The sequence below is a fragment of the Vigna unguiculata genome, chromosome 3 (assembly GCF_004118075.2).
Source record: "Vigna unguiculata cultivar IT97K-499-35 chromosome 3, ASM411807v1, whole genome shotgun sequence".
Lineage (NCBI taxonomy): Eukaryota > Viridiplantae > Streptophyta > Magnoliopsida > Fabales > Fabaceae > Vigna > Vigna unguiculata.
The window spans coordinates 51,266,773-51,280,073 of record NC_040281.1 but is presented as its reverse complement, the minus strand read 5'-3'; the positions used below and the strand labels follow the sequence as shown (position 1 = coordinate 51,280,073).

Sequence of the window (13,301 nt, the reverse complement as noted above, 5' to 3'; positions counted from 1 at the left end):
TTCTTATTTTTTTTGTCAATTAACTCACCTTTACTCCTTTTACATTTTCTCTTTCATTTCATCCTCAAACCGAGTGCACATTTTTTCCAAATCATGATAACATCTTATTAATACAAAGATTTTCTTATTAACAAAGATATAAGCCTTAAGCCTTATCCATATCTTTGTTAACTAGGTAACTTGCTTTCCGTTCTTTGTTTTATACCTTCGTGATAAATTCATACACATTTACAAGGAGTGATCACATATACATTAAATGCATGTTTATTCCTTTTAATATCCTTATCTTCTCTCTTTTTCTTTTGTTTTTCGTTTTCTTATCTCCTTGTCTATTTATGCTCTCAACTATTATAAGTTTCTTTCTTTATTTTTTTAATTAAATAATTCTTTAATATATATATATATATATATATATATATTATCATTTACTTTAATATTATTTTCGTTTTACTTGGTTATAATATTTCTTAAAATTACTTTATTTATTTTTAAATGTTTAAATTATATCTAAATATAATACAATATTAGATAAAGCACAAATCTTTTTAACTCTTATTTTTTGAGATAAGGATAAAATAAATAATATAATTATTTAAAAGTATGGATTTTACAATAATATGTATTGTGTTTATATTGATGTTAAAGTGACATAACTTATTTTCTTCTTTATAATTTTCTACTTTACCTCGCTGTCTGTTGTTTGGCTAACTTACCTGTTGCTTACATTAGGGAAACTACTGAATAGAGTTAATGATGTTTATGGATATTTTTCTTTTTAAAAATTCTTAGAAGATTCATGTAATCGTATATAATATTTCTAGATAACTGTATTAATATTTTACAAGGCTTAACTATTTGTTTTGCTTTATCAGAATATTTAATATTTTATTGCATTTTGTGTGTGATGTGTTATTTTAGTGGTGTTAGTATCTTTTAGATGAATGGATAGTTTCTTTCTCTAGCAATTAGTTTGGCAGATGACAATATTCTGAAATTTTCCTTTCCATTGTGATCAGTTGTTGAATTCAATAAAAGGGTTATCCAGTTGTCTTTATAATTTTGAAATCATAATTATGTACTCATATACACATAATTATAATTACTTAAACATGCTAGTCTCTATTTATTTATTCTTATACACTAAACTTTTAAGCATATCTATTATATTGTCTTTTTCAATGAAATATGTTACTACAGAAGTTACATTATTTTTAATAAGCCAGACATTGTATTTCACACTTCTAAACGTATACAGAAGATTTCCTCATAATTGAACTTTTATTTTTAGTTAAATCATTCAGCTAATAATTTATAACTACCCAACATCTTTACTAATGAACGATATCTACAAACACCATCAGTGCATCACGAACTCAGTTTACGATAACCAACTCAGTCTTCTGCTCTTGCAATTAAAGCTTACTCCCTCTTTAATTTAGACTCGAAAATCACAGCTTGTTTCGGTGTTTCAAAGTCAGCCAAACTTCACAACCAGGGTGACGCGGGAAAAGAATCGAGTCATTTAATTCCCCTCGTATAGAAACTTCAATTCCCGCAAAGAGGTCAGGATGCAACGACTCATGCCCATAATCTAATTTTACCCCCCATAATTTGCATATTTTTCTTCTGTACATTGAATTCAGATTGATTCGAAATTCCGTAAATAAGGATTTTTCGGCGCCTCGGAGTGAGGAACGCTGCAGAAAAATAAGCCATCACACAGACGTGAGTTCCTTTGTGCACATCCTTGATAAGGTCAGTGATGCAGTGTGTCATAGAAAGTGAATTATCTCCTAAAGTGATCTCTCATAAAGAAGGAATGTCTAAGAGCTTCTTTGGCTGTAAGCCTTTCAGAAGGGTCGAATCTAAGTAACCCCTGCAAGAGATGTATGAGATCGCCTGCTGAATGGTCCACGTGGTGCATTATAAGGTTCTGCATATATTTGCAGAGAAAAATGGTTCATTATTAATATAAATAATTCAAATTGCTCTATACAGTTAAATCAAAAAGTGAAAAATTAAACAGACCTGTAGCCTTGGAAGCTTCATTACAGCTTTGATACTCTCCCTTGAAGTCGCACCATCAGGCCAGTGCAATCTACCCCTCCTAACATACTTCTCAGCATGTCGGCTAATCATGTGTAAAACAATATAGAAACTCAATAATCAAACTTTAAGTATTAACCAATTCAAAGTTTCACAGGATAAGTCACTTACTCGACTCTCTTCAACATGTGCAGTGGTAATGATCCAAGTACCCTTTCCATCATTGCAAGATGTTCTAAATTTTCATGAGTCTGAAATAAAGCTTCGCCCTGTGATAGAAAGTCGCATTTTATAAAATAGAAACCATAAGATGGATAAATACAAGTGTAAACGTTTTGAAAGAGACAAACATACCGTACATAACTCAACCAATATACATCCCGCACTCCAAATATCACACGGATAGCTCCAGCCAAGTCCTAAATCAATCAATTGCAAAAGTCAACTATTTAGCAGACAGTTGTCAAAGGACAACATGCAAACATGCCATTTAGGAAAGTATATATTATACCAAGGATAACTTCAGGAGCTCTATAATGACGAGTTGATACAATGTAATTCTGATCTTCTCTCTCACAAGTGGTGCTGCCAAAATCAATAACCTTTATAGCACTTGATTTTGGAACCCTTTTGAAATAGGAACCAGGAGATCTGGATGTGTTCTGTTAATAAAACAACGGATGTCAATCATCTGTCGTCAACCAATCTAAACAAGAAAAACTATTTCATTTTATGTTCTCAAGGTCCAACTCGTTCCAGACTGAAACTAAAGACTCGATGTTGTAAAAATCAAAAACTTCCAAGTTACATATTCATGCATAAAATGCACTCTAATAGTGCAAACAGTTCCAGAAACAAAATGTGCACCTAGTCTAAAACAAAAACGAATCACGTGTATGGAAAAGAAAAGTACCTTGTAGTCAGGAACTTTGACATACTCTGGTGACACTAGTAGTATGTTTTCCGGCTTGAGGTCAGTATGAATCATCCGCAAGTCATGCATGACTGCAAATTCATAAAATAATTCTATTAGAAAATTATCCAATCGACACACAAACAACACATTCCACGAGTACACTAAATCTACAATATGTATTGCATTACCAGTTAAATATATAACAATAATAGTATGTAGAAAGTGAAAGATGTGGAAGAAATAGCTTAAAAGGAAGCTAGTTCAAGTAAATACTACACACATGCTATACACTCCAATAGTTGTCTGGCAATCTCACGGACAAGATCAATGGGAAAGGAGCGATAATTGTTTTTCCGAAGAAAATCGTATAAGCTTGGTCCAAGTTTCTCAAACACCTGTTAAAACCATTTAAATTCACCACTGTCTTAACCCCCAAAGTATTTGTAAATTGGGGAAATCATTCCATCACAAATTAAATACTTACAATACAGATATGATTACGATAGTCAAACCAGTTCCGTATTTGCACACAACTGCAAGGAATAAACGCATTTAACCAGCGCAATGGATTCAAGGACTTTTTATTATAGTTTGCTTGTACAAACATAGAAGATAGATTAGATTAAATCTACTTACCGATTACCTCCTTTGTCATGTTTACCAAGCTGTTCCAACACCTGAATTTCTATCATGGCTGCTTCTCGATACTTCTTTATCCCTCGAATAATTTTTATTGCAACCATGTCTTTCCTTTCTCTGTCCCAACATTCTAAGACTTTCCCAAAAGTCCCTTCACCCATTTTGCTATGAATCCTATCTGCAAACATAATATAGAAGTATCAACAGTGGAAGCATTAGGACACGGAATAGTTTTTCCAAAATATTTGTGACATAAAATGTTCCTTCGTCAGTTTTAACATATAATTCCAAATTGTTTTCCCACCTTGGTGCACCAAGATATAAAAATCTTACAGGAACTTGATTAGTTAAGGTATTAGATATAAAATAAATTAACTCAACATTTAAAAGTTAAAGATGTGAGGATGCAAATATATAAGAATGCCAAGTTCTTCAAGGAAATTACTACAGCTACAAAATACGTAAACTATTATTTGAACAAGATATATATGAATGTAAATTTCTTAATGATAAAAATCTTATATGAACTTGATTAGTTAAGGTATTAGATAAAAAAAATAAGTTAACTCCACACTTAAAAGTTAAAGATGTGAAGATGCATATATATATATATATATATATATATATATTATAATGCTAAGTTATTCAAGCAAATTATTACAGCTACTAAACACGTAAACTATTATTTGACCATGATATATATGAACGTAAATTTCTTAATGATGGTAAAAGTGTAATTACAGCGAGAAGTTAAATTTTCTCCAAGCGCAAACACGTAATGTCCATCTTTGTCATCGTCTCGCCAAGAGGGAGAACCATTTTGAGCAACTGCCTTAACAAATAGAGAACTAGTGCCATGTTCTGAGGGACCACTTGAAGGAGCATAGCTGGAAATAGTCCCAACATCTTGTCCACAAAACAATCCTACCTGAGCCTACACACAGTCATCCATTCATGTACCACTTAATAGTTAAAAAAAACTTCATCCCGCTGTTATCAACCCAAGCAAGACCTCTCACAACCACCTCAGAATATTACAAAAAAATACAATCAGTTTAGTATCGAAACAAAATAACACAAGCACCTCGTTTTCCAAATTCCATTTACATTTGGTTTCAAGGATTGGAACTTACATAAAGAATTCCCTATTTGTAAATAATAACTACAAAATGTTTATTAAATTATAAAGAAAATGAACGATCCGATTATACAAATAAAAAAAATGAAAATCGATGACAAATTCTAGATGCATACGTACATACGAACAATGATTCACGTCAAAAAAATTCACAGAGCAAGAAAAATTGGGGAAAAAAAAACACCCACATCAAATTTTGTACCGGCACACCGTTTCATTACGTTAATTAAAGGGGTAGGTAAAACAGAACAAATCCTCACAGAAACCCTGAGACAAAAGAAAACGTTACCGACCCACATACCTAATCTACAGATATTCAACTAGATCTACAGTAAAACCAAAAATGGAAGCGCGATAACAAGAAAAGAGTTATCAGATCTCAGATTTTAGAAAGAAAAAGGTACCTTAGAAGCCTCAGGGATGTCCCAGCCCAACCGTGCTCTCTTTCTCGGGCGTCGATCCATGTGAGTGTGAGGAAATTCAAAAACTCGTTCCATCTCCATGATTCAGATGACTATGAAAACTTTTCAAAAGAATGGGGAAATTAAGGTGAAGGAGAAATAAATGTTTTCGGTGTAGACACAGAGCCTCATCTTCAGGAACCCTAATCTTGATGTTAGCCTAAAAATAACGTCGATGGAGGAGGTTGGGATGAAATCTCACCTTCCACGTGTCCAACGGCATTGAACGACTTGGTTATAGGAGGATTGTGCTGCCAGCTATACACTACAGTTAAATAGGTATAGCCTTTTAACCATGGTTTACTATGGAAAGGTGGATTCTCTTTTCCAACTATTCATCACTTTCCAAAACTTTATCTTAAAATAACCTATACCTCTGTATATATAAGATTTTTTTGTTGTTGTTGTTCAGATAATTGTTTTTCCTATTTTACTATTTAAGTAAAAGGTTTTTAAATTAATATAATTATCTTATCAATAACTTTTTAAATTTAATTATTTATTTATTTAATATTTATTAAATTAATGTATAAAATAAAAAAAATATTTAAAAAAAATTGTAAAAATTATTTATATTTATTTTTATAACTGTAATAATAATTTTATTAATTTTAATTATCATAAAAAAAATACATATACGACAGTAACATAGTACATGTGAATAGTATAAATAAATAATTATTTTTACCGATAACTTAACTTTAACATAAACAATTCTAACTTGTTCCGCATAAGAATTATATATGTTCATTTTCTTCATTAATATAATTTTTTTGATAAATTTGAAGTTATCGAATAGAGTAATTTTTTATCTTTTTACAAAAGTTACAAATATAAAGTAATTGTTAAAGAATAATTTAGAGAACATGTGAGTAATTGTATGCTTTTTTGGTATTTGAATTTCGAAAAATAATTTTTTGACAAATAAATTTTTAATAAAAATGATAAAATTATCAAATAGAGTAATTTTTTATATTTTTATGAAAGTTACAAATATAAAGTAATTATTAAAGAATAATTTAGAGAAAATGTAAGTAGGGAGTAACGAAGTTGAAGAAGTTTGAATATTTAAAGCTTAAGGTGTTATTATATGAATTTATAATATAAATTTAGGGTTAATTATGTTTTTCGTCCCTCAATTATTATGCGATTTTGTTTTGGTCCTCCAACTAACATTTGCTCCAATTTGGTTTCTCATGTTTTGAAACGATTGGAAATAATCCTCCTTTTTGGACGCCGTTAGTTTTGTTTGACACCTAGCAAACGGAGTGCCACGTATGAGCTAGCAACTCAAAATTCAGCCAATGAAGTAGTGCCACATCATCATCATCTTCTTCCCTCAAACCCTAGGCACCTTCATCCAACAGCAGCCTTGAACCTTGCGGCTGCCACCATCACCACCGTGAGCCGCCCTTCCACCGTCATCATAGCGCCTGCAGGTTGCACACGGCCACCACAACATAGTTTAACAATTGATGCAATTAGCAGAACCTCTGTCGCTCCATTTTCACGCTGCCCTCATCAAAACGCAAAAAACCTCCACAGATCTGCAGCAGCGCATACAGCAACAACACCTCCATTCTTCATCGTAGATCTGAAACTCTGGCAAACACGAGCCAACGAAGCTTCCCTGTGACGCACCTACAACCATCCGCAAATCTAGATTTCGCGAGCAACGCCACCTCCATCTTCTCCGCACAGCCGTGAGCGAGAACGAGCCATAACAGTAGCGGAAACCACAACCATTGCGACGCAGCAGCGAACACCTTCAGATTCGAGCACCACTGTTATGCAGGTATGAGCAACCACAGATTTGCTAAACCACCTCCTGCATTAAGCCGTCAATGGAGAACGCATCATCTCCAATCTATTCGAGCCTCCATCCTTCTAGCCGGCGAACAACAGCAGTTTAAGAACAGCGTCGCCGGAGAAACACACTCCATTTACACAGCTTAAAACGGGATCCATATGTGGCACTCCGTTTGCCAGGTGTCAAACAAAACTAACGGCGTCCAAAAAAGAGGATAATTTCCAATCGTTTCAAAACATGAGGGACCAAATTGGAGCAAACACTAATTGGGGGACTAAAAACAAAATCGCATAATACTTTAGGGACGAAAAACATAATTAACCCATAAATTTATCATTAGTATAATAGTGATAGGCTAAAGCAGTAAACGATGCTCATAAAAAACGCCCTGGGCCTCCCAATTTTTGCCAAAAAAATAAAACCAAAGCAGAAAACTTTTTGTTCTATTTTCTAGAATTGATCTAACTTTTTAACACTAATTACTATAAACACAAGTGTTATCGCATCTGTATGTACGTATTTTTTAAATATGTATGATATTATATTAATAGATGATATATTGTAATGTTATTAAGTTAATATATAAAATAAAATTATATTTACTAAAAATAAGGTGAAATATATAAGAAAATATGAGAGAATAATCGTTGATAAATAAAGAAGAAGAGAAGAAGTAGAGATAGACAATTTTATAAAAAACTTGTAAAAATAACGGTCAATTTTCAAAAATTTAATAAATAATTATATTTTAAAGGGTAAATATATGTAGGATTGATCCTCTGAGTGAGTTCTTAAATTTATATCGACTAGCTTATTTGTATGTATAAAATGAATATTTTATAAATGTAATATTTTAAAGGGTATATAACTTGTGAAGATGAGAAAAAAATGAATATTTTATAAATATAATATTTCTTCTAAAAGTTGAGTGTGCTATGATTGTTACATTGGTTACTTCTAAGAGGAAATGCTAATATAGGATGAGGTCAAGTGTATTGAAGGAGACTTTATGAGACTATCTTAACTCTACTAGTATCAAACTCACATAGAGATGATTTTATTTTAAAATGTAAAGTAAGATAAAGTAAAAAATTAAATTTTCAATCCTGTATTTAATTAGAATAACCTTTGCCACCAATTTTTTTATTCAACTGCTACAAGATCTACAATTCCATGAGCTTGGGCTTCTGTTGCTGACATAAAAACATCCCTTTCCACATGTCTTCCAATATAACCCATAAAGGTTTGTCCGTTCTTTATACATAAATCCTTGTGATAGTTTCACGCATTTTCAGTAGTTCTTCTGCTTCCAGGACAAAATCTCCCGCTTGTGCCTCATAAAAAGAACTAGCAGGTTGGTGGATCATTACCCTAATTATATCACTTAAGTGGTATTTCCCTTATCTTGATAAATCTTTTTAGAATTATTTTTACTATATCGGTAGATTGCTAAAGATTGTCTTTATTCCCAAAATAAAGGTAACAAAAGAGGGACAAAGACAAATAAGATAAAGGGCAAAAAGTATATTCAATAACCATACAAGCATTTTCTGCGTATTGATGCATATGGTTTTTGTACCTGTGCAATTCATTTTTTCCTCTATGGATAGAGTAAAGTATTTTCTTTGATGAATTTTGTTTCTACATTTACAAATTTCTTTTTTTCTATCAAAGAAAAAAGAAGTACAAAATCTACTAGGTCTTTTGGATCCAGATCCTTAAATAATAAACAATAGAATAACTAGGTGATGAGAGTCACAAGAGACTTCACATAGCTGACGGGTATGATATGAAAGAAGATCATACTTAAGGAGCTAGTGAAGTTAACCCTGTCAGTACTAGGTACTAGATGAGATACCACTTGAGTTATTATTGTATAGAATGAGGAGAGGATGGTCAATATGATAGGTGCAGAGTCTCACGAGTCCATTCAATATATTAGTATTCCAGAAGCAAAAGTCTTAAGTTTAGAAATTTCTCTGTAGGGTGATTCTTGGACTTTTTAATTAATTGACTTTAATTTAAAACTTTGGTGAAAATTATGATATCTTTCAATTATAGATTATTTTTGTTATATTGCATTTTGTATATTTTGTTTTCTATTCTTGCGATGATTACGAAAGTAGACTTAGGAGCGAATGGGAATAATGGCAATGGAGATGGAGCTATCTACCGAAGTAGTATGGGAATGAATTAGAGAATATGTGTTAGTTTTTTTTAGTTCCTAATTTGGAGTACTCTATTAAGCTTTTAGTTCCTATTTTAGAGTACTTACGAGCTATGTTAACTATATTTCAAAATACTTTGTTACTGAGTTAATAAATAGATTGTAACTCAGTTTAACTATAATTACAAATATTATTAATGAGTTATAATCTTAATTATAATTACCAAGAGAAAATTTAAGAAATTAGGATTGTTACATTGATTAGTGATTATAACGGTATGTCCTTATCGTTCTTTGATCGTTCTTGTGATGTTTCTATGTGTAGATAGAACATCCTGTTGTGTTTGACATTAAGATGTCTGGATAATAGCTAAGGCAAGCTAACTGCATTGTTTTTAAGTTATACACATGTTTGAATTAATAATTGCATTAGTGTACTATGATTTGTCGGCATGATTGAGTTGTGTGATGAGTTTTACCAGTTGAGTTAGGGGATAAATCCTCAAATTTACATGATTGGGGTTGCATAATGAGAATTTAAAATGTTGCATGATTAGTATTGCAAATGTGATAAATTGAGTTGATAAATGTTGTGAAATTGTAATTGGTAGGTTTTGGCATCTGTAATGGTTATTGGAATGCTTAGACTAGTTTAGGATAACATAATTATGCAGAATTAGGGTTTGCAGAATTATGCAAACTCGTTGAGCGATTCCATATTTATAGAGCTTACTGAATTTGTAGTCGTTGAGCGAATTCAAAGTCAGGGAGCTTATTGACTTTGTAGTTTTTGACCGAGAATACAATCGCTAGACGAAATTTAGAGGAATTTACCTATGTGATTTCTAGTAATTCATTCGTTGAGCAAGCCATTATGGTCACTGGCACTACTCGTTGAGCGAATGGATGATCTCGTTAAGCAAATACATTAGAATATAGTAATTGTTTTCTAAGCTAAATTTTGGTGTGTTATGACAAATGTGAATTGCTACTTATGAAATGATTGATTTGTATCATGAAACAAATGTATATTTTGATGTTGTTGTAGGGTATTTTCTTCGGAGAAAATCCTATTGGTAATGTGTTTCATTACAGTGTGCATTGACAACCTCAGTTTCATTTTGTGAGGTTATCCTGAACTTTATTAGCTATTCATACTCATGTAGAGGAGAATGATTAAGTAGTAAGAATAGCAGGAGATCATGTCATAAGGATGGTTCCATTATTCTTATGATTGTAAAAGGGATCAATCATATGTAGGGTAACTCAGTAGAGCAGGTTATATCACCACAAGTGCATGACTTCACTATTTTGACACAAGTGCACGTATCCGAATAATATTCAGTCTAAAAGAGTTCAATTTATAATATGACATGTTGTGTGATTGATTTATATACTTTGAATTTGTACATTTATATGTATATGATCTATTTTATAACACATATGTATCATTTTATTCAATTAGTTTACACTTCTTTTGTGTTTCTGTCTCATGTTATTTGTCTTGCTTTTGCGATGATCACCTTTTCGGTTTGAGCAGAAGGTTTTGAGAAGTGTCGCAACCGGAATCGCGACAGGACGACGAACCAAAAAAGAAAACGGGTTTGAAAAAGAGATTTGGAGTCGCCACCATAGTTATTCTGGAAAACTATGGAAAACGATAAAGATAAGACAAGTCTGCGAAAAACCAGATATAGGATCCAGGAGTCGGTTATGCGTAGGGAAGGTGTTAGCACCCTACAACGCCCGCCCTTTAATTAAAAATGCAAAGTCTATGTGATTTTCAAAATGTTAATTTTTCCCAAAATTAATAAGACAATAATATTAAAAAGAAACAAAAATATTTTTTTTTAAGTTTGTGGGCCCGACAAAGATTGACCTTGGTCCTACGTATTCTCATTAAAAATGAGAACTCAGGGTTACGTAGTTCTTTAAAAAAAAATTGGAAAACAATTTGAGAAAATGATTTGATTTTTTTGGAGGTGAACCTGACAAGGACTGGCCTTACTCCTACGTATCTCACAGGGAGAATCAAGGATCACGTAGTTCTTAAGAGCTTGTTTGTTTGAAAATGTTGATGTTTTTTATATTTTGAAATTTTATATTTTTTTGGTATTTTTGAATTACTTGAAAATACGTGTCACACGACGCGGGCGGTCGGACATACACTAAAAGAGAAATAAGACTATTTTTGGTATCTTTGAAAAAATAGTGTCACGCGATGCGAGCGACTGGATAGACACAATGAACACAATGAAGAAAAGAAAAATTATCTTTGGTATTTTATTTTCCCTATTTTTCTATTTTTGTGAATTTTTATGATTTTTAAATATTTTTGGGTTTTTTTAGAGAAAAAGTGTATAAAATGAAAATGAAATTAAATAAATAAATAAAGAAAAAAAAACTAGGTGAGAAAAGAAACAAGATGCATAGGAAAGTGCATGCTCTAAACAGTGGGTGCAGTCAGTAATTGTGGTGTGTACAGCAAGACATGGGCTGCAGTGAGTAAGATAACAAACAAGCCCAATGGATTGTGTGATCAGGAAAACTGGTGGTGCAGGAAGTAGTCACTAGTGGCGTGAGTAATGAAACATGGGGTACGGGATCCTAATGATGGGAATGCACACAACATAAAACAGGCCCAAAACTAACATGAGACATAGAGCGTGGGTTAACAACAGTGGAGGTGTAGAAAGAAAAAGAAAAGCCAGACCACTTTCCTTTATTCTCTCAAAAAAACAAAAACCCTAACCCCGCAGCCTCTTCCTCTCGACACCACCAACACAACTGCAGGCCCTGGGACGCGCGTCTGCACGACCTTAAACGCCGGCGACGCGGCCATTGTCGACGGAGCTGCCGGTGCTCGTGTCGCCGTTTCGACTTCACTCACCTCACTGTTCTCTGTTTCTGATTTTTGCTAGGTTGGATGAATGGATTTGGGTGTCTCATTGTATCGGTGGGTCGAGGATGATGAATAGAGGTTCCCTGGTTTTGGTTATTTTTGTGAAGGTTGTGTGAACACAGAATATAGGTAAGAATGCTTTCTGAATTTGTAATCTCAAGTCTGTGTTGTTTATTTCAGAGGATTACAGTATTTAAATAGTTTTGCAGAAGATAAAATAAAAAAAAAACTGCTTCCCCACTCTGCCGCAACTCATGGGAAGCTTTTCTGAAAAATCGGGTAACTAATATATAGCTCCCTCAATCCCTAAAGAATCGGTCAGCATAAGACCGTTTATTTAAATAAAATAACTCACAAACGTAAATATGCAAATAAACATAAATCCACTAACAATCCCTCCCTTAAACTAAAGCTTTAAGCTTTTAAGCTTTAGTTTATTTCTGATGCTTCAATCATGCCCAACATACTTCTGATCTTCACAAATTGCTCCAGCTTGAGTGGCTTAGTCATTATGTCAGCTATTTGATTTTGGGTGCTGCAGTGGCTCAACTTGATTTTTCCTTCTCTGACAAGATCTCTTAAGAAATGAAATCTAACATCAATATGTTTGCTTCTGCCATGAAATACTGGATTTTCAGATAACTTAATAGCTGAATTACTGTCACACAGAATTAGAATGAGTTTCTGTTCTTTAAAACCAATGGTCTCCAAAATTCTCATGATCCAGATGCATTGACATGCACATGAAGTTGCAGCTATGTATTCTGACTCTGTAGTAGATAACGTCACTATTGGCTGCTTTTTGGATGACCATGAAATTGCACCTGTTCCTAAGGAGAATACGAATCCTGATGTGCTCTTCCTATCGTCTATATCACCTGCATAATCACTATCTTTATAAGCCACTAGTTTTATATCTTCTCCTTTCTTGTAGAATATTCCAAGCTCAGTAGTTCCCTTTAGATATCGTAGGATTCGTTTGATAGCATTCCAATGAGTCTCTGAAGGATTAGCCATGAATTTGCTAATTAGACTGACCGCATACATCAAATCAGGTCTGGTTGCAGTCAGATACATAAGACTTCCAACTGCTTGTTTGAAGAGCGTGGCATTTGCCTTAGTTTCTGTATCCATTTTGGATAACTTGGTTCCTGGAACTATTGGATTCTTTACTGCATTGCACTCCATCATATTAAATCGAGCCAATACTTCTTGGGCATAT

The 13,301-nt window shown here is 33.0% G+C and overlaps 1 protein-coding gene across 4 annotated transcripts; it reads right to left on the bottom strand.

The window, feature by feature from the left end:
* Positions 1 to 1,205: 1,205 nt before the first annotated feature.
* Positions 1,206 to 5,431, bottom strand: LOC114178362 (serine/threonine-protein kinase AFC2-like). 4 transcript variants are annotated; one of them, XM_028064207.1, is made up of 11 exons: positions 5,144 to 5,431; positions 4,343 to 4,535; positions 3,599 to 3,779; positions 3,447 to 3,495; positions 3,243 to 3,357; positions 2,960 to 3,051; positions 2,558 to 2,708; positions 2,401 to 2,465; positions 2,218 to 2,315; positions 2,029 to 2,131; positions 1,206 to 1,933 (listed from the first exon to the last, which is right to left on the bottom strand). In XM_028064207.1, exons 1-11 carry the CDS (start codon positions 5,240 to 5,242, stop codon positions 1,787 to 1,789), a joined length of 1,293 nt encoding a protein of 430 aa, XP_027920008.1. In that variant the 5' UTR covers positions 5,243 to 5,431; the 3' UTR covers positions 1,206 to 1,786. The 4 variants fall into 4 exon arrangements, with proteins under 4 accessions (XP_027920008.1, XP_027920009.1, XP_027920011.1 ...); XM_028064208.1 differs by lacking the exon at positions 4,343 to 4,535 and having other exon boundaries at positions 1,570 to 1,933; positions 5,144 to 5,422; XM_028064210.1 differs by lacking the exons at positions 3,243 to 3,357; positions 3,447 to 3,495; positions 4,343 to 4,535 and having other exon boundaries at positions 1,570 to 1,933; positions 5,144 to 5,422.
* Between the last annotated feature and the right edge of the window lie 7,870 nt (positions 5,432 to 13,301).

Excerpts from the sequence above, each read along its gene's own strand:
- LOC114178362 (XM_028064207.1), bottom strand. The coding sequence starts at position 5,242 with ATGGAGATGGAACGAGTTTTTGAATTTCCTCACACTCACATGGATCGA. Across the intron at positions 2,709-2,959 it reads TCAAAGTTCCTGACTACAAG|AACACATCCAGATCTCCTGG; the intron begins GTACTTTTCTTT and ends TTTTATTAACAG. Across the intron at positions 2,466-2,557 it reads AGCTCCTGAAGTTATCCTTG|GACTTGGCTGGAGCTATCCG; the intron begins GTATAATATATA and ends TGATTGATTTAG.